This window comes from Poromitra crassiceps (genome assembly GCF_964638095.1).
Source record: "Poromitra crassiceps genome assembly, chromosome: 12".
NCBI classification, from domain to species: Eukaryota; Metazoa; Chordata; class Actinopteri; order Beryciformes; family Melamphaidae; genus Poromitra; species Poromitra crassiceps.
The window spans coordinates 14,569,104-14,588,404 of NC_139632.1; the positions used below are offsets into that span (position 1 = coordinate 14,569,104).

General features: G+C 42.9%; 1 protein-coding gene across 1 annotated transcript in view; it reads right to left on the minus strand.

Moving 5' to 3' along the window:
- Positions 1-19,301, minus strand: part of faf1 (Fas (TNFRSF6) associated factor 1) — a 98,510-nt gene that overhangs the window by 74,653 nt on the left and 4,556 nt on the right. The window contains exons 2-6 of the mRNA XM_083646967.1: positions 14,660-14,728; positions 8,874-8,920; positions 3,739-4,010; positions 3,534-3,625; positions 3,135-3,226 (exon numbers count right to left, since the gene is read on the minus strand). Of these exons, the coding sequence (XP_083503093.1) occupies positions 3,135-3,226; positions 3,534-3,625; positions 3,739-4,010; positions 8,874-8,920; positions 14,660-14,728 (572 nt within the window). The remainder of the gene's footprint in view (positions 1-3,134; positions 3,227-3,533; positions 3,626-3,738; positions 4,011-8,873; positions 8,921-14,659; positions 14,729-19,301) is intronic.

Here is a 19,301-nt window from a genome sequence, read left to right on the forward strand (position 1 = left end):
CCGGGGAGATACAGGCCATTAGCTGCCAACACAGCATAACTACCATTTAGCCTAACGAGCAGGCAAACTGCCAAATGACTGTTCTGCTGATGTGTGCTTGCCTGGCTGCATGGTTGCTAACGTGGGGAGGGTACGGCAAATTCAATTTTGAATACTGTGTCTCAGATTGATGCAAGGACCCTCGACACACTACGCATAAATGACTCAACGTATCTGGAAGGCATGCCACTAGTCAAAAGATCTATCAGTGTGAGCCTATGAAAATATTCTATTTTTCTGTGGGCAATTGCATAAAAAAAAAGAAAAATCTACCAGACCACCTGACAATTCAGATCCTCTTATAATACGATGGGATAGGCTACAATGCAAACTGTTGAACCCAAGATGGTGTACTAACAGGTATCAGAGGTTGCCCCTACGTGACCTGGCAACACTCCTAAAAATGGATTTAAAAAATGTTTTGATGTAGATGTTGGTTTTGAGAGACCTATATTTTTCTGATTGTTTTGATCAGTAACCAATCCCCCCCGTTACTTCATTCAAAGGATTTTCATGCTCATGGTTTTGATTCTGAAAAATCTGCCCCACGCTGAGCCGTTTGTTCGTATATAGTGCAAGCGAATTGGGTTTGAAGCCACATCTCTCAAAATAAACATGAAACCCCACATGCAATAGTTTTAATAAGGATAATAGAAATCTTTGACAACACTTGCATGTGATTTTGAGAGAAATGGTTTAATTCCCCTATTGACTTGCACTAGAACTGCTAACAAATGCTGCCAAGAGGGTTGTGCCAAAATGTCAGAAAAAAGATCTGGTGTGGGGGGAAAAACAATGTCCTCACGTCAAGGACTCCTAATCTGACACAAATTAGACCACGGACCCCTACTTTCATTTTATCCCAGGGCCCCACATCTCATAAGATTTTTGCTTTTAGATATTTGATTACAGGAAGTGTATGAAACCCATGACCAAAATAGTCATATATTCTGCCATTGTGTTACATTGTGTTACATCTACACACTAAACACACTCCAACAATATAAGCGTATAATACTAGCATGAATAAAATGTATGCAGAGACATGCAACCTTACACTCAGAGGCCATTTACATCTGGCACTAACATGTGTTTTCTGTCATCAGATTGCAATCAGATAGTGCTTGACCATATTAGCCTGATTTCATTTACACCTGGCATTAGCATGCATTTTGGGTGATCAGATTGCAATCTGATAGCAATCTGATCACCCAAAATGAGTGTCCTCTCAATCCGCATGCAGTTGCTGTCTGCAGATTGAGAGGACACATTGCATTTACACTTGCGTTCAATGTGTACACAATGCATCCCTGAACCCCTCCGGAGGTGGTTTGGCCGATCAGATTGCAATCCGTCTTCAATGTGTCTTGGGGGCGTTTACACCTGTACTTCTAAGTGGTCTGATTGCAATCTGATGACAGAAAAGGTGTAAATGGCCTCTTAGATGCACACATGTAATTTATATATCCACATTAAAATATTATATATATATATATATATATATATATATATATATATATATATATATATATATATATATATATAAGTTATATATAAGTTACATATATATATAACTGTGTTGTCCAGTCCAATGCTCTTATCCTCAAATTAAACTAAATATGGTCTTTGTTGTCTTACAATAAGCCGGTGCAAGATTTGCTTCTGCGGATGATGTTTACCTGACACTGATGAAAGAAAGATCACACATTCAACTGCCAGCTGTGATTGGATTACTGCTCTACCTGTACGTTGAGCAGTCTGACATTTCAGAAGGAAAGGTTGCTAATACCGCCACGCATTCACTGAGATCAGCAGAATAAACCCTGGATGGAGAACGCTGGCTTAATGGAGCTTTCTCACCAAATCTCTATTGTCACTAGGTATCATCACCAATGTGATAAGACTGCAATATATTGGAAAATGGAAAAACAAAATGAAATATGTAGTGTGGATGTCAGAGACACACAATCTCTGAATAATAATAAATAAAACACCCTTCAGCAAGCAACAATGTCCGTCTGAAAGATACAAATAAGGGAGAGGAAATTATTATTTACATAACACAGCGGCAGGCTTTCCTTTCAAAATGTCACAACGGATGCGAGAAAATACATGTGCACCAGCGGGTCAAATGTCTCTTAATACTCCAATGAAAATGGCATTTGTTGGCTGGGACCTGCAGGCAACTTCTCCAAAACTGGACTTACACCGCCACCTGGTGTTCACTATGAGGTACTATGCTCATGCCAGTACCACTATATTTCATATTTCAAACTGTTGAAACCATGTCTCACATCTTAAATGGTTGCCATGTATACAAAGGGCTTTACATTTAGGCATGATAGAATATTGTATTTGATATCAAAAGATATCACCTCTATTTTCAGGTTACTATTTCGCTTTATAAACATTCCACTGTGAAGCCGAGCATGTTCAGTCTGTGTAGTGACGATTCAGATGTGTTCTTTAATATTCGAGCTAACACTCCTGATGTTGCTGTCAATGAAAATCGTAGGGAGGTGGTCATTCTAGAGGTTGGCTGTAGCCTAGAGAGGAAGCCTTTCTAACCAAGATCCTGAAATATCAACAGCTGGAGCAGACCATTTCACAGCTGGGCTACAACTGTAATCTTATAGTTTTCATATTTGGCAGCCTGGGTCATGTCCATAAGCTGGTTGTGAGAGGCCTTCAGTTGGCTGGTCTCCCAAAGAGAAGGGCCAAGCAGTAAGCAAGGTTTTGTTCAATATCTGCTATTATTGGTAGCCGCTCAATATGGAGACGGCGCTGCTTTTTGAACCTATGAAGTGGATACTGACCGTTATCTTGCCTTACAGTATAATATCTGTCATGTCGACCTGCCATTGTCATCATCCTGCGTGTGGTGTTATCCTTTGTGTATGTATGCATTAACTAATTGCATTATTAGTGTTTATGTCCTTTGTACTTTGCATCCATGTGGACATAAATAAATAATTTGTGTGTGTGTGTGTGTGTGTGTGTGTGTGTGTGTGTGTGTGTGTGTGTGTGTGTGTGTGTGTGTGTGTGTGTGTGTGTGTGTGTGTGTGTGTGTGTGTGTGTGTTGAATGGCTAGATACCTGTTTTGGCTGGTGCTGGCAGTAGCGGCAATGTCTGGGGTCAGGACGTACAGGCTGTTGTTCTTGGGCAGATGTAAACTTCTCAGCGCCGTCTGAACACATATAGACACAGTACACACAATTTACTATTCACTATGAAGGTTCTATAGCTTTGCACAATGACAACATTTAGCTGGACAAAATAATCACATTTACTTATTATGTGATTAATGGACAACAATTGGACAATTTTTAAGACCAAAAACATAAGGAAGTTAAAAAGGGCTACAGGGAAGGCACATCCATTTCAGCTGATGCCATCAACAGTGCTCCTCTCCTCTCTTCCCTTTCTTTTCCTTTGTTTTTGCACTGACTCCTTTAGGTTTGTAACTAAATAATCTCTAAAGACCATAAACTCACACTGTCGGATACATCTCCACTCTTCCAGCCCTTCAGCTGCATTTTGGACACTGGAACCCCAAGCTCTGTCTCAAGGATGTGTTTGATTTCTCCTGTGAGGGAGATAAGAGAATGGACGGATAGAGAATAAATGTACTTTTCAGTTTTACATTTATCCACAAGATGGCAGCATGTGAAAAGAAAAAAAGAAGAGTGTGTTGCTCACCGACTGTGCTGCCCTCCTCCAGTACCACCTCTATAGAGCGCTGCCGGTACTCCACCCTGAAGTTGAGCATCCGGGGCTGACGCTCCACGATGTGTCGTGAGGAGGGGACGATGGGGCAGAACGCTGAGGTGGAGGCCGTGGACAACGGAGGAGAGGATGACGAAGATGAAGACGAGGGGGGAGGGGCCTCAACTGCGGCCGCTGCTTCAGCTGCTTCAGATTGGTTAGGAGGTCCGTAGAGGTTGGCCTGGCTCGCCTCGCTGGAGAAATTACTGTACAGAAGTGAAAAGTTTGAGCAGGGTCAAGCGCTCAATGCTCAACTTTCAAATACAAGCCTATAATTCAGTCAAAAATGGTCAGTGAGTTATGGAAGATCATGAACGATTGAAAGAAGCAAATTGTTTGGGGAAACAGCCTTTAAAAATAGGCAGGAACATGTAGGATCCAATCAGACACTGGGTGTATGATGAAAAGGCCTCATCAGCAATATTTCCAGATATCTGCACACTGTCCAACAACCTACAGATTCATCTTAAATAAACAGGCCTTTTTACGACTGCAGAAACAAGCGACCAAAGCATTCTCCTCCTTCCAGTACTCAATCTCCTCTTTCTTATATAGGATATGATATGATATGAACCCCCTTCCCTGCTCTTTCTTATGATATGCCCCCCCCCCCTTCCCAATTCCCACACAGCAGTGAATGATGGCTTTTCTCTCCTGGATCTCAACAAAGCTCGTCCTTTGTTCCTTGAAATGTAAGCAGCAGCTATCTCGCAGCAAGAGGCGAGGAGAGAAGAGTGCCAGGCCCAAGTTCTTACTTTGACAAAGGCTGCATTTTATTTGTCCCACCACATTGCAGAGGCAACCGCTCGCTGACCGACCGTCTACACAGCTTTCAGAAACAGGCTCGGCCACCAGGGGGAGAAATTAACACCAGCCAAATGGCAGCACAGTATGTCTCCTCTACCAGCCACTGACAAGCCACTGACGACTTCAACAGGTCCTATCCATTTCTAACAATGTAGTTGGTTGGTTGGTAAAAAAAAAAGAAAAGATAACTAGGGGCATCTGGGTAGTGTGTGTAGAGGTCAATGCACTCTCCCACCACCGCGGAGACCCGGGTTCAATTCCCGGCAGCGGTACTTCCGGCTTGGTCAGATGTTCCTACAGCACAATTGGCCGTGTCTGTGGGTGGGAAGCCGGTCGGGTATGAGTCCTGGTGGCTGCACTAGTGCCTCCTCTGGTCGATCGGTCGGTCAGGGGGGTGGAGGTACATGTATCGGAGGAAGCATGTGCCAGTCTACGGCTCTCCTCAGATCGGCAGAGGGGATGGAGAAACGAGTACAACTGGGGGGGGGGGGGGGGTAAATAAAGTGAACACAACAGCCAATATGTTATACTTTGTGTAATGAGTTAATATTGTGCTGTTCTGAGGTAATATGGTAGAAAAACTTAAGATATCAGAATCAGAATAAGCTTTATTGGCCAAGTATGTACACATACAAGGAATTGTGTTAGCTACACAGAGAAAAAACCCAAACAGACATCACTGTGTTCAAGGGTGGATGAATCTTGCAAACATGAAGCTCTCTGCTGTAAACCCAAGTGTCAGAGTTGTATCAGGGTTGTGATATCACATCTTAATCTCTCTATCTAACATGAATGCATCTGAACAACAACAATCTGAGACATTGAAACACACCGCTGGCAAAATACAGGCTGTGAGCAGATAATTCCCTTTACTGTCTGTGCATGAATAAAACAGTCACATACAGATTTTCCAGTATCATTTTCAAGTCCAATTTGAATGGATTTTACAGTAAGAAGATATTGTAAGAATGATTTTCTACATTATATTGAACCTCCTTTTAGAAATATTCACCTTCAGGGCTCCATGTTAGATCTATTGCAAACTGATTCACCCTCAAATTAAAGAATTGCGCGCATCATCTTACAGACCCTGTGACAAACCCATGGACATGGGCGGATTATAAGTGTGGATCCAGGACTTTTAAGAATTACAATTCTTGGAAGCAACTAAAATAGCCTGGTTTATGGTGAGCTGCGTTCACAACAAGCAGAACTGATCCTGAATGCACTTTCACCACAACTTGGCACAGTAACTCTGAAGGCCGTTAAATCGGCCGTTGTTACTGTTTGGGCGCAGTTCCATGCTGCCCTACATCTAGATGGCACTGTTCTCCTGTGCAGTCCAGGATCTGTTCCCAAGCAGATACAACTGCTGCTGGGCCCTTCTTCAACCAACACAAACTGTCAGGCCCGGAGAACGCATTCAGCAGAGGATTCAGCAGTTTTTATTCCGTTTTGGCAGAGAAACATTTTGGTTAATGATCAACAAGACAAGCTTCTTCAAATTCCCAACCCGCTAACTAAAGGGGACAGGGGAAGGAGGGGGCCTCATTTTAGACTGGAAGGCCGCCGTAGCCTCCAGCTGGCTCTGGCAGCAGGTCACGTCACCAGGGGCTGTTTACTGGGCAACGCCAGCCTACTCATACCAGTGCCAGCCACTTAGTCAATGTGTTGGCTGCTGCTCACACTGCCAACCAGCCTCCATTCATAACGCTGTGTGCCCATACCAAAGACCAGCAATCTTCTCATGGCCCAAGGGCCTGAACCACACTCGAGCACATGCGTGCATGCGCACACGTGCACGCCAAGTGTGTACACAAAATAAAACGGTTTAACAGAACGTCCCCAGCTTGAGTGGGTTCAGATCAGCTCAGTGCATTCAATGAGTGTCAACCAACCGTTGAAGGAAAGTGACGGAGACAAAGGCTCTTATAGAAACCTTTCTGCTTTAGAAACTGTGTACAACTCTGCTCTTGGCAGAGGGGCTTCCTTGCAGTTGCGATGTCTTTTTATTATTCCACTCTTCGACAGCAGAATAGAAAACACAGCAGAAACAATAATCTCCGCACACAGCCCAGTAATACGCTTATTTCCCTCTTCGTGACACATAGTTAGTGTTACCCAGCGGCTGCACACACAACCTTTCAAATACAATCTACCGGTACTCATTTGCAAGACTGATCTCACCAGGAGACACAAAAAACTTGCACTGACATTTTCCGCACAAATCAAGTAGTCAATCAAATAATAATAATAAAAAATAATAATAATACATTCAATTCATGTAGCATTTTTCTAAGTACTCAAAGTCGCTTTACACACAATACAATAAGAACATAACAATAGTAATAACAATAAAACATAAGTATGTAATTTTAAATTGGAGGAGTCACAAGATAGAGGGGAAGATGTTTAGCAGGTGAAAGTGAGTTTGAAGAGGTGGGTCTTCTGGAGGGCCTGTTTGAAGGAGGGTCGTTGTCTGACAGAGGTGGATGGGTGGGGCGTTCCAGAGGGAGGGTGCGGCATTGCAACTGAAAAGGCCCCGTCGCCACAGGTCCGGAGCTTGATCCTGGGGGTTATCAGGCTCAGGCTGTTTGTGTCAACAGGGCTGATGTGACCTCGGCAACAGGTGGAGGTGAGCGGAGTTCTGGACGTATTGGAGTTTATGGAGTATTTTGTTGGGTGAGCCGTAGAGGATGCTATTGGTAGTCGAGTCTGGAAGTTATGAGGGCATGGATGAGTGTTTTTCGGCAGCGGAAAGGGATAGGGAGGGGCGGAGGGGGGCGATGTTCCTGAGGTGAAAGAAGGCAGCTTTGGTGATGTGTGGTTGACCTGAGGTAGGAATGAGAGGGTGGGTTCGAGGATGATCCCGAGGTTGCGGACGTGGGTGGAGGGGGTGACACGATGGAGCCATCAATGTTGAGAGAGAAGGTCTGAGCGGAGCGGGTGAGGGAGTTTGGGCCGATGATGAGTATTTCGGATTTATTATAGTTGAGTTGAAGAAAGTTCTGTTGTATCCATGTTTTTATATCGGCAAGGCAGGTGGTGAGGGTGGAGTGCGTGGTTGAGGTGATGGTCTTGGAGAAGAGGTAGAGTTGGGTGTCATCTGCATAACAGTGAAAATGCAGGCCATGGCGGTGGATAATTTGTCCAAGCGGAAGTATGTACAGGATGAAGAGGAGGGGGCCGAGCACTGAACCTTGAGGGACACCACGAGTAAATGGGGCGGTGGAGGATTGGCAGTTGTTTATGGAGATGTATTGATGTCTGTCAGAGATATAGGAGGTGAGCCAGGAGAGGACGGTGCAGGAAATGCCAAGGCAGTGTTGAAGGCGTGAGAGGAGGATGGAATTGTTGATGGTATCTGATCAACGCTGAGGTCGAGACTCGAGGAGGATGGGGATGGTGAGGAAGCCGGAGTCAGCAGGGAGAAGTATGTCATTGGTTATTTTCAGTAGTGCCGTTTCTGTGCCGTGTTTGGTGTGGAAGCTGGATTGGAAGAGTTCATAGAGGTTATTGTTGTCAAGGTGGGATTTGAGTTGAGCGGTGACGGCTCACTCAAGGACTTTGGACAGGAAGGGGAGGTTGGATATGGGCCGGTAATTGTTGGAGATGTCAAGAAGTAGCCAAGGCTAAAGGAAAAATGCAGAGATAGCCTGAAACCTGACACTGCAAGCACCATCATTAAGAAGAGGAGTTCAGCGTCCTACTCACACACACAATGACACCTTTGTTTTCTTCTTATGGTGGTATACAAGAAGTATCTCACATCACCCTTTCCTCTGACTCATTTCTCTACGAATAAAAACATTCCTTCTCCCTCACTTCAGCTCTTACTTATTTCCTCTGACTTCTCTTTTACATGATCATTCTAGCATGACAGGTATATTGTCTGTTAATTTTGTCCGCTTGTTACTTTGATCTTCTAGATTTAGGCTACTGAAGTCTAGACCTGCAACAGTCTGAGAGCAGCGATGTATTGGGCAGCATTTTGCCTTTGAATTGTTGCTTTAGTCTCGTAGGAACATCCTGTTGCTAGGAAACAGATGAATACATTTTTTACCCTGTGTCTCATTTTATTACCTGTATATCGCAGGGAAACTGATGTACAGACACAACCCAATAATCTCACTAAAACGTTAGTTATTGGAATGAGATAAACAAACATTTGTTTCTCCCAAAGATAGATAATCATGCACGACCCTCAGGCAGCGCTATAAGTGTGTCTATGATTTACAGTGAATGTGTGGCAACATTGTTACCTTTGCAAGATCCCATTCTCCTGTGGTATGACTCCGTTGATGGCTGCCTGTAATGACAATGGAAATTCCAAGAAATATAGTTAATGACAGAACCCCAACATAACATAATTATGCAATGTTCGTGTTTTATTAATTGGATCCCATCTATGTCCATGCTACTGCTAACTGATTGTGCCCTGGGATCAACAAAGCTCAAAGTAAATCATGACTACCCAACAGCAATAATAATACTGTAGTCATCTTTATTTGTATAGCACCTTTCTAAAAAAAAAAAAAGTTTCCAGAAAATAAGAGAAACAACTGAAAAATGCGGACAGTAATATAGAAGATGGACAATAGTAAAAAAAGAAGGAAAAAAAGAAGAAAAAAGACAGATTGTAATAGAAAGCACAGTGCAAAAACACAAGACTTAAAACAAAATAAAACAATTACATTAAGGCCAGTCTGTAGTAGTGTGTCTTGAGAAGTGATTTTAACCCATTGATACCTGATGCAGCATTTGCGTGTATATCCCTCATTTGTGTGTGTATCCCTTTAAGACCGCGAACCGCGTCACACAAATGCTGCATCAGGTATCAATGGGTTAAGGAAGATGCTGAATTAGCTAGCCCAATTTCAATGGGCAGGCCGTTCCACAATGGGGAGGGGGGGGGGGGGGGTTCTCTAGTGTCAAAAGGCTGGTACCCATTAGTTTCAGTCTAGATTTAGGAACAACCAGCAGAACTCAGCCCTGGCTCATATTGGTTACATGTTTTTAGTGTATTCTATTTCATTGTCTGTAATGTAATGTATATTATTGTCTTGGACCCCAGCAAGACTAGCGGTCACTTAGGCATCAGTTAATGGGATCCGTTTTTAATAAACAAATAAACAAATATTGGGTTAACAGCTCTGACAAGTAGGTAGGCACCAGACCTAGACAAGCTTTAAAAGTGATCAGAAGAATCTTGAAATCAATTCTGAAAGTGGCAGGTAACCAGTGGAATGGAGGATTGGAGTGGTGTGATCTCTAGGATGGTATTCTGTGAGAGGGACTATATGATAAAGGCATGCATGACCTTCTCTAGGATGGTTGAAGATAGGAATAGTTTGATTTGGGATATATGTCTGCATTACCCTCTTCACCTGCTCGCCAAAATGGCAGATTGCAATCAAAATATACCCCTAAATTTCAAGTCACTGGCTTTACATACGAAATGCAAAAATTTGTTTGTTGGCTTCACATTCACAGCGATGGATTACCTCTACCAACCAAATGAGAAGTCTCCAGTTGTTTTTGTATGCTGTTTGAAACTGAATGGGTGTGAATGAGCCAGAGAGGTATGGCAAAACTGATTTTGAAATATCTTTATCCATGGCGCATGCATGTAACAACTATCAAAATGAACATCAACAGGGAAGGAAAATGTAAACAATGAGCAAAACCTCAATTCACTGGAACTGTCATTTACCGTAAGTCAGTTAGTACTCAAAATCCTGGGGACCACCCTGACAAGACAATTACCGTATACAAAAATAATTGTCTACTTGACAAAGCAGCTAATAAATCAACAAAAATGAATCAGTCCCTTTTGCCATTCTTATTTTAAAATGGAATAGAACCTCTAAATGATGTCTTGTAGTACCTGTCAGCGTGACTGGTTACAGAGAAAAACAGAGCAGTATTTTGTTCGTAGATCGTGTGAATTTACCACCCTGCTTGGCAACGGTGTAGTGTTTGTCCCACTGACAAGGAGAGTGTCGCCTTTTATAGGCTGTAGAATTGAGAAGAAAACTAGTGTGATAGGGAACGAGGGGATATTCAGGGAGGGAGGTCTGCTCAAAACAAAGAGAGCTGAAAAGACAAAACAGATGAACCGCTGTCAGTATGTTCTGAGCTTTTGTTTGAATTGACAGCTGAATGGGAGTGCTCTCGAACGCTCGCTATACCTCACTTTATTAGCAGAAAAAGCAAACTGAAGTGAGTTGTTGTGTGCTAGCCTGTGCTACAAAAGGATTTCACAATGCATTTATCCTGGATTTTATGTCTCAATTCTCTGTTAAATACTCTATATTCACTCAAAGTATAAAAAAGAATTTTGGGAGCAAAACATTACTCAATATTTCATATGCTACTCGGTTATAGTTAGCTTGGGTCCATCAGAGTACTGGCAGTGGCAAAGCATGTGATATACATGAACAGCACATGCCGGAATGACATTCAAGTTCATGATCTTCACAGTTAATGGATACTAAAAACACTGACCCACAGAAATGTGCTAATACAAATAATCTACATCTCAACGACTTATAAGCTTGTCTACCAGTTTCATCAAGTCAAATTTAAGACATTTTAAATAAGACCTTTTTAATGACAGTGAGAATGAAGGACTTTACCATGTAGTCTAATGAAACAACAAAATGCTTGTTTTTTCTTTAGTAATACATTTACAAATGATCTCTTATTTTCTTATTCCACACACATATTCACTAAACACACACACATACTCACTCTCTCTCTCTCACACACACCCCCGCACAGGCGCACGCACGCACACACACACACACACACACACACACACACACACACACAAGGGATGTTTTATCTCCCTTATCACTGCATTGTGTTCTGCCGTTTTTTTACATTTCAGTCGTGCCTGGGATTTATAGGTATTCACAGCGTAGCTGGAATACTATTGTTTCTGGCTGAATTCTTATTATTCATCCCCCTTTCTAATTGGCTCTAGCTCGGCCGCGTCTGATTGGTCAAAAGTTTTAAAATTTGGCAGACACATGGCAAACTGTTAAGCAGGTCTAAAAGAGGTTTTGTGGCATTTTGGCCACAGGGGCAGAAACTTAAATGGTCCTCTAAGCCGCCCCATTTGACGTAGACCAGGGGGTTCCCAAACTTTTTCAGCTTGGGACCCAAAAGTGAAATTTGGTGTTGACCAGGGACCCAAATGCCATGACATCTCAATTAGTACATTTTCAATTCATCAAAATAACACAAAGAACTAACTGACATAATGCAAATGGATTTAATTAATTACAAATTTGCATTCAAATCTAGCCTACTTTTCTTTTTCTTTTTTTTACATTTTTCACCTTCTCCTCCCTATTGCCCACCTCTCCCACAACAAAACACAACACAACACGCACAAACACACACACACACACACACACACACACACACGCACAGCTTTGTGGACCACAAGGCGCTGAGAAGGGTGAGGCACGTGACAGGATGTGAAGTGCCAAAACTGCAGGAACTGTACAATCACCGGTGCCTCAGGAGGTCCTGGAAGATCATCAAGGACACTAACCACCCGCACAACAGCCTGTTCTCCCTGTTGCCCTCAGGGAGAAGATACAGGGTGCCGAAGGCACGCACAAACCGTCTGCGGAATAGTTTCTTTCCGCAGGCTACGAGACTCCTCAATAAATAACACAAACACCTGTAGTGGACAGTGACACTTTTTTATATTTATTCTATCTTATTCTATTTTAATACTTTATTACTTCTACTTTATTACCTTTCTTATTTTACTGTTTGCCTTAACTGCCTTACATACACTGTTTGCCCTATTTAACTATTGCCTTAATGCCTTATTGTTGTTGTTGTTGTGATTGTGTGCTCCATTTGTTGTTTGCTGTTATTTTGTACTTAATTACCTACTGCACCTTGTCTGTAATGGAGCCCACAGCATAAGAATTTCACACATGCGTACTTGTACAACGGAGTGACAATAGAAATCTTGAATCATGACTGTAAATACATGTCTAGGCTGCTTATTATGTTGTTTGGTTATTTCATTTCTTTTGAGGTGATGCGTTTTTATATAAGTCCTTTGGGGTTTCTTAAATTACTTATAAAATATCTGTTCCTCTGCTTTGCATTTTTAAATCAGTGTTTTATCAGAGTTTCTATCATGTTGCTTCTATTGATAATCACTGGGCAAATAAGTTAAAACTGCAAAAGGAGAGTGGCTACTTGTATAGCTGTACTGTAAAATACAGGTTAGATGAATAGAGGCTACACCATGGGTTTTCAAAGTCTGAGGCTGTGGGCCTCCCCCCAAACAAAGCCTGGAATAAGGAGTCCCCCTCGCTCAATTCCTGGATGCCTATATCGGATCATGATTATGTTATTTGATCCCATAGACACTCAACAATTGAGCCAAGATAGCCTGATATTGCTGTTTGACTTACTTCAGACTTCACCAAATACATAAAAAGGTTTGTCTGAAGGCATTTATTTGTTCTGAGTCTGGGAAAGTGGTGAAAAAACTGTCACATTCCCCAAAACTACCGTAGACTATCTCTTTAACCAAATCACACACATTTTCCCCCCTTTCCACTCACTGAGGCCCCCTGGGGAGGCCCCCCTCCCACTTTGAAAACCTCTGGGCAACTGGGCTATACATATTTTTGGCAATACTGTTCATTTTGATATCCATGCTTTGATGCTTTGTTCTCACACACACACACACCTTTTGTCACCAGCCACCGCAGAGGAACTGCAAGTCATCACTTTACAGGTGCAGTGGCCCCCGGTGTCTCCTGCTGCTGCTTGCTTTGAACTCCTGCCAGCCGCCTGGACAGCACCAGTCTAAATATAGACTGCACCCCTTCCCAGGTGCACTTGACAGTAAGAAGGGCTTCTTCTTTTTCTAACTACGAGCAAGATTTTCGATTGTTATTAAACAGACTAAATTTAATATCGATGCCTTACATCTTCCCTCTAATAGTAGACGAGACCAACGCCGAGTAGTCTCGCTTGAACCCCGAGTGAATCGGCCAGTGTTGTCTTGATGATTAGTCTGTCTGCGGCCGGGGCAGATCAGGAAGTGAAATGAAACGGTTTGCGGCAGCCACTTCGGCCATAACCACAAAATAACAAAATGACTTCCAAACAAACTGTTAGAATACATAACGAGAGATGTTCGCGAGAGTAGCAAGCCCCTGGATGTAGTGAGCATGCCGTTCTCCTTGTTTATGGTCTGTTGCTAGGCAGAGCGAAACGGTTGAAGGCAGGCAGCTGCCGTAAACCGTTTCGTTTCACTTCCTGGTCTATCCGGCCCGCCGGAAGACAGACACAGACTCTATAATCATCAAGAGAGCAATCTCCGATTCACACGGCTTTGGTCTCAGCTACTATTATAGGTAAGATGTGATGCATCAATATTACAATATAACAACTATTATATTGATCGTGAACTGTGGTGAGGGAGGGGTGGAGGGAGGGATTGGGGAATGTCTGTTGAATGTAATGTAATGTTATTTTCTTGTCTAAGTTTGAAAATAAAAAACACTTTAATTCAAAAAAAAAGATGTGATGCATCAATATTACATTTAGACTTTTTAATAACAATCAAAAATCTTGCTCGTAGCCGCTTTAGCACAAAGTGAAGCTAACACAAAGCTGGCAGGACATGCCCATTCTCTCAGGGCAGCTTTCTATCAGAAGAACATCTTCTCCCTCACACCTCTCTCACAGCACAGGTGAGACTGAGCAGAATACAGGTAGAACGTGGCCGTGGTTACACAACTACACAGAGTGAATTAGTGTTGCACAGTTGTATGTATATATCAGATATTTACATTTTTGAGGTGCCTGAGATACTGTGAAACCATTGTATTTTTTTTTGCCTATGGTCATCATACATTATAATTTGTAGAGGTAAACACATTGCACATTCATAAAACAAAAAAATATATTGATTTCTCCGTGGTATCGTGATACTACCCGGTATCGTGATCTTGGTATCGTGACAACACTAGAGTGAATGGTGGGATAATGAACTTACCACTAAATCCCAGTTATTCTGCTCGAGCAGAGTGATCGCCTCCGCAATGTTGTCAATTCCAGTGCAAGCCTGTGAGACGGGAAACAGAGAAGAAAGCAGAATGAGAACAGAGAATCGGGCCACATACACATTGTATGAGCTTTTATGAAACCTATCATTGGACACAACACAACCCTAAATGAAGCTTCCGATACAGAAGGTTTGCCCCAGTGTTTGACACAGAGCACTCAAGTTCAAAACACGTTGAACACATTGGCATTGAAGAAATACATAAAGGTTACTTTCTTCCGATAATCCACATGCACAACCATCTCCCAACCCTGGTCCAGGGCCCCATCTGCAGGTCCCCTTCCCTCTTAGGAAGGGCCAGCTTGTTCAGCACTCTGCCCCCTAAACTTTGCAATGTGAATCTAGCCAGAGGGTTCGGACCAGTTTGAGCTCTGATGCTTTCATCATTCATCACTCCCTCGGGCTGATCAGGTCAAGCTACAGCATTAAGACTGCTGACCAACTGACTCTCGCTCAAACTCTGCTGCAGTAAAAATTGAGGTCATGTTTAAATCTATTGCAATTTTGTACTTTAAATGTAATAGAGAAGAGCAATGTTTTTCTCTCTCTCAAAATAGCTGCTGGTATGCTTGTAGTTTTACTCCACTTCAGACGAGTAAGTTAAGTTCGTCACTGTAGTTCAGCCTGTGCATCAGTATCCAGGGCAGACGGTGAAGGTCACACCACACGATAGAAATGGGTTTTTTGGGGTTTCCAAAATGCTGCTAATGTGCAGGCTCTGTTCAGATCAGTCTGTGTCTGATTCAAGCTCTACTCTACTACAATGCCCTCGTCACCCAGTGTCTCCTGCCACTGGTGCTACTGCTATCTCCAAAGACCCGGAGGTGACTGACCCTCACACAAACTGCATACAAAGCCTTATTGTGGCAGTCTCCCTTGCTCCTGCCAGCCCCCAGTTTTTTGCTAATACCGTTATACCCTATAGTTTCAGTGCTACTTCGAGCCGGAAATCTGCCACCCAGTGCTCTCTAGGTCCATCAAGTCCAGCACCTCTACTTGGATAAGCAATCAGGGGACAGCAGACCACAGTCAGTGATGTCCTGATAACCTCGCGTCACCAGGCTCTTCCCGAGGAGAAGAGACTGGTTTCCATTATCCTTGAATTACACCTCTCGGCTGGTTTCCGCCCTAGACCGGAAACAGCATTTAAAAAAAACAACAAAACAAAAGATGGACCAAACGAAGTTTTCAAATAAGTTCTTGTAGAAACATCTACGCTTTGCATCCGAAAATTAATCGAAACTTAGGATTTTTTTGGCGCACATGTTTCCGGTAGACTGTTTCCGTCTCCTTGGTCTCAGGTCCAGAAGCGGTGGAGACGGCTCCAGACTATGTCCTGATGAATAAAACGCCACGATTTTTTGCTGATCTCTGCCTTCTCTTGACTTGACTTGCTGAGGAGGGTGGGTGTGGGGAATTACCTCTACCTTTTTTCATAGATCCTACGTTAGGAAATGACAAGGCCCTCGGTGTCTCTTGATGTCTAAGCAGTGGAGCACTGGATGGAAAGAGGCTCCTCAAGTTACCACTACTTTAACAAAGGAATTCAAATGTGCAAAAATAAGACCAAAGCTGATCCTAAAAGGCTGTAGGGATCCAGAAATGTATGTATCCCTAAAGAAGCAGTTAAACCAGTGATACTCAACCTGAGGCTCTAGAGCCACATGCGGCTCCTTTATGGGTAGTTGTGGGCTTGTGTCTCTTTTAAGTCCTACTTTAAAAATAATAATAATAATAAATAAGAAAATCATTGTCAGCAGAATTCATCAACAGTTCATTCTCATTCTCAAGTCACATCAATCTATTACGGCCCAACCCCTCAACCATCTGAACAACCAATCACAATAATCTCAGGTCTTGCACTCTGCAGGTGCACTGGACAAGTGCAAACTCTGTCACACTGTGAAAACTAGCTAAGCATGAACATAAATGGCTAAAAAATGTAAGAAATGCAAATATGAAGAGGAATATTAAACATTTAAAGAGGACTTTCTTTGTGCCCGCAGGTTTGGGAGAATGTCTGCTTTGTCATAACGACCATTTCACAATTCAAAAGGTCCAATTTGCAGCACCATCGACAAAGCAACCAAGGTTCAGTACCAACTTTTCGAAAGGTGGAGAGCTATGGGCTGAAGAGCTGGCGAGACTCATACAGAACCAAACTGGTTTCAGGAGGAAAGGGACGTTTTTGGATTGTGGCTCTTGCAAAAATATTTTTTTGTCAATGTGGCTCCTGAGTAGGGCAAGGTTGAGTCGAGTACCACTGAGTTAAATAATCAGTAAGAGACATTGTAGGGCAAATGCAATGGGGTCATGGAGGACTTGGTGATGGCACAAGAAAACCGTTGTGGCACAAAGCAACACCATCCGAAAAGAAGAAGCTGGTGATGGAGCAAGTACATTGACAGAAGAACAAGGAACGGTGTGCCAAAGTAGCTTCTTAAGCTAGGCAGCGACAATAGATGAACAGGAAAAGTGTTGAGTTGAAGAGGCTTAGTCAGAAATAAACAATGGAATATGGAAATGTCTGGGAATCAATTCATGACCGGGGCAACCTATGATGTGTTGCCTTCACTCCACAACCCCAACCAGTGGTGAGGTGAAGAAAGAAACCACATAGCCTATCCTGTGTTTAGAAACAGCAACACTCAACTAGTGGCTAGGTGAAGAACGAAACCACATAGCCTATCGTCTGTGCTCAGAAACAGCAACACTCAAGTGGCGAGGTGAAGAAAGAAACCACATAGCCTATCCTGTGTTTAGAAACAGCAACACTCAACTAGTGGCGAGGTGAAGAAAGAAACCACATAGCCTATCCTGTGTTTAGAAACAGCAACACTCAACTAGTGGCGAGGTGAAGAAAGAAACCACATAGCCTATCCTGTGTTCAGAAACAGCAACACTCAACTAGTGGCGAGGTGAAGAAAGAAACCACATAGCCTATCCTGTGTTTAGAAACAGCAACACTCAACTAGTGGCGAGGTGAAGAAAGAAACCACATAGCCTATCCTGTGTTCAGAAACAGCAACACTCAACTAGTGGCGAGGTGAAGAAAGAAACCACATAGCCTATCCTGTGTTCAGAAACAGCAACACTCAACTAGTGGCGAGGTGAAGAAAGAAACCACATAGCCTATCCTGTGTTTAGAAACAGCAACACTCAACTAGTGGCGAGATGAAGAAAGAAACCACATAGCCTATCCTGTGCTCAGAAACAGCAACACTCAACTAGTGGCGAGGTGAAGAAAGAAACCACATAGCCTATCCTGTGTTCAGAAACAGCAACACTCAACTAGTGGCTAGGTGAAGAAAGAAACCACATAGCCTATCCTGTGTTTAGAAACAGCAACACTCAACTAGTGGCTAGGTGAAGAAAGAAACCACATAGCCTATCCTGTGTTCAGAAACAGCAACACTCAACTAGTGGCTAGGTGAAGAAAGAAACCACATAGCCTATCCTGTGTTTAGAAACAGCAACACTCAACTAGTGGCTAGGTGAAGAAAGAAACCACATAGCCTATCCTGTGTTCAGAAACAGCAACACTCAACTAGTGGCTAGGTGAAGAAAGAAACCACATAGCCTATCCTGTGTTCAGAAACAGCAACACTCAACATATCCTGTCAGGATGAAAAGGCTTGTCTTGCCGAAGGACGATACACTTGGCAGCATAACAGTGTACACAAGTGAACATAAGTGCTTGAGTCCTGAGTGGGCGCAATCAAGTGCAAACAAACAGAAATTAATTATTGTACTCTTAGGAGTCTGAGTCTGAGTCTGAGGCAAACAAGCGAGGAAAGATTACCCAATAAGTACAGGTTACAGCAGATAGGGGAAGCTTAGAATTGGTCAATAAAAGTAGATATACTGTATATTATGTCAGCAAATTACAGACACAAAAATGGTAGATGAGGCGTAAGAAAGGAGGAAACGTATGTGTTGTAGCAGCTGCGGCTGAGCAGTGAGGTCAGAAAGCCAAGTTTTAGCCTGTAGAAGTTGGAAACCATAGATTTGCTACCACATCCACACTACTAGTTTATTCAAGAAGTTGGGAATTCATGGTCAGAGGTTACACTAAAGCCACGAAGGCAGCTACTGAAGAAAGTGAAAAAGAGCAGCCAGTAGCTACAGTATAGCTGAAAAGAAAGGACACTACTTGTGGTTTAAAATGTTTGAAATGCATCTTGTGACTTAGACATGGGTTATTATAGGCTATAGCAGTGATACTCAACTTGCGGCCCGGGGGCCAGATGCGGCCCAAGATAGGGGGCAGAGTGGCCCCCTGACCATTTTCTAATTCACAATAAAAACTCATGTTAAATCAAGTTTGACTGAGCTCCAGCTACATTGTCAAATAATGCTGGCCGCCCAAACTTATATACTATCTATCCTGTGTGCCCAAAATTGTCAGACCAAACTGGCTGGCACCCCAAAAACCTACAATCCGCTACAGAAAAATGTATATTAATGTTTGTTTATTAACTGGCCCGTGGCCTCCTGTCTTTTTGCAAAAGTGGCCACCGGGCAAAGCAAGTTGAGTATCCCTGGGCTATAGCATGGCATAGCTATGGCATAA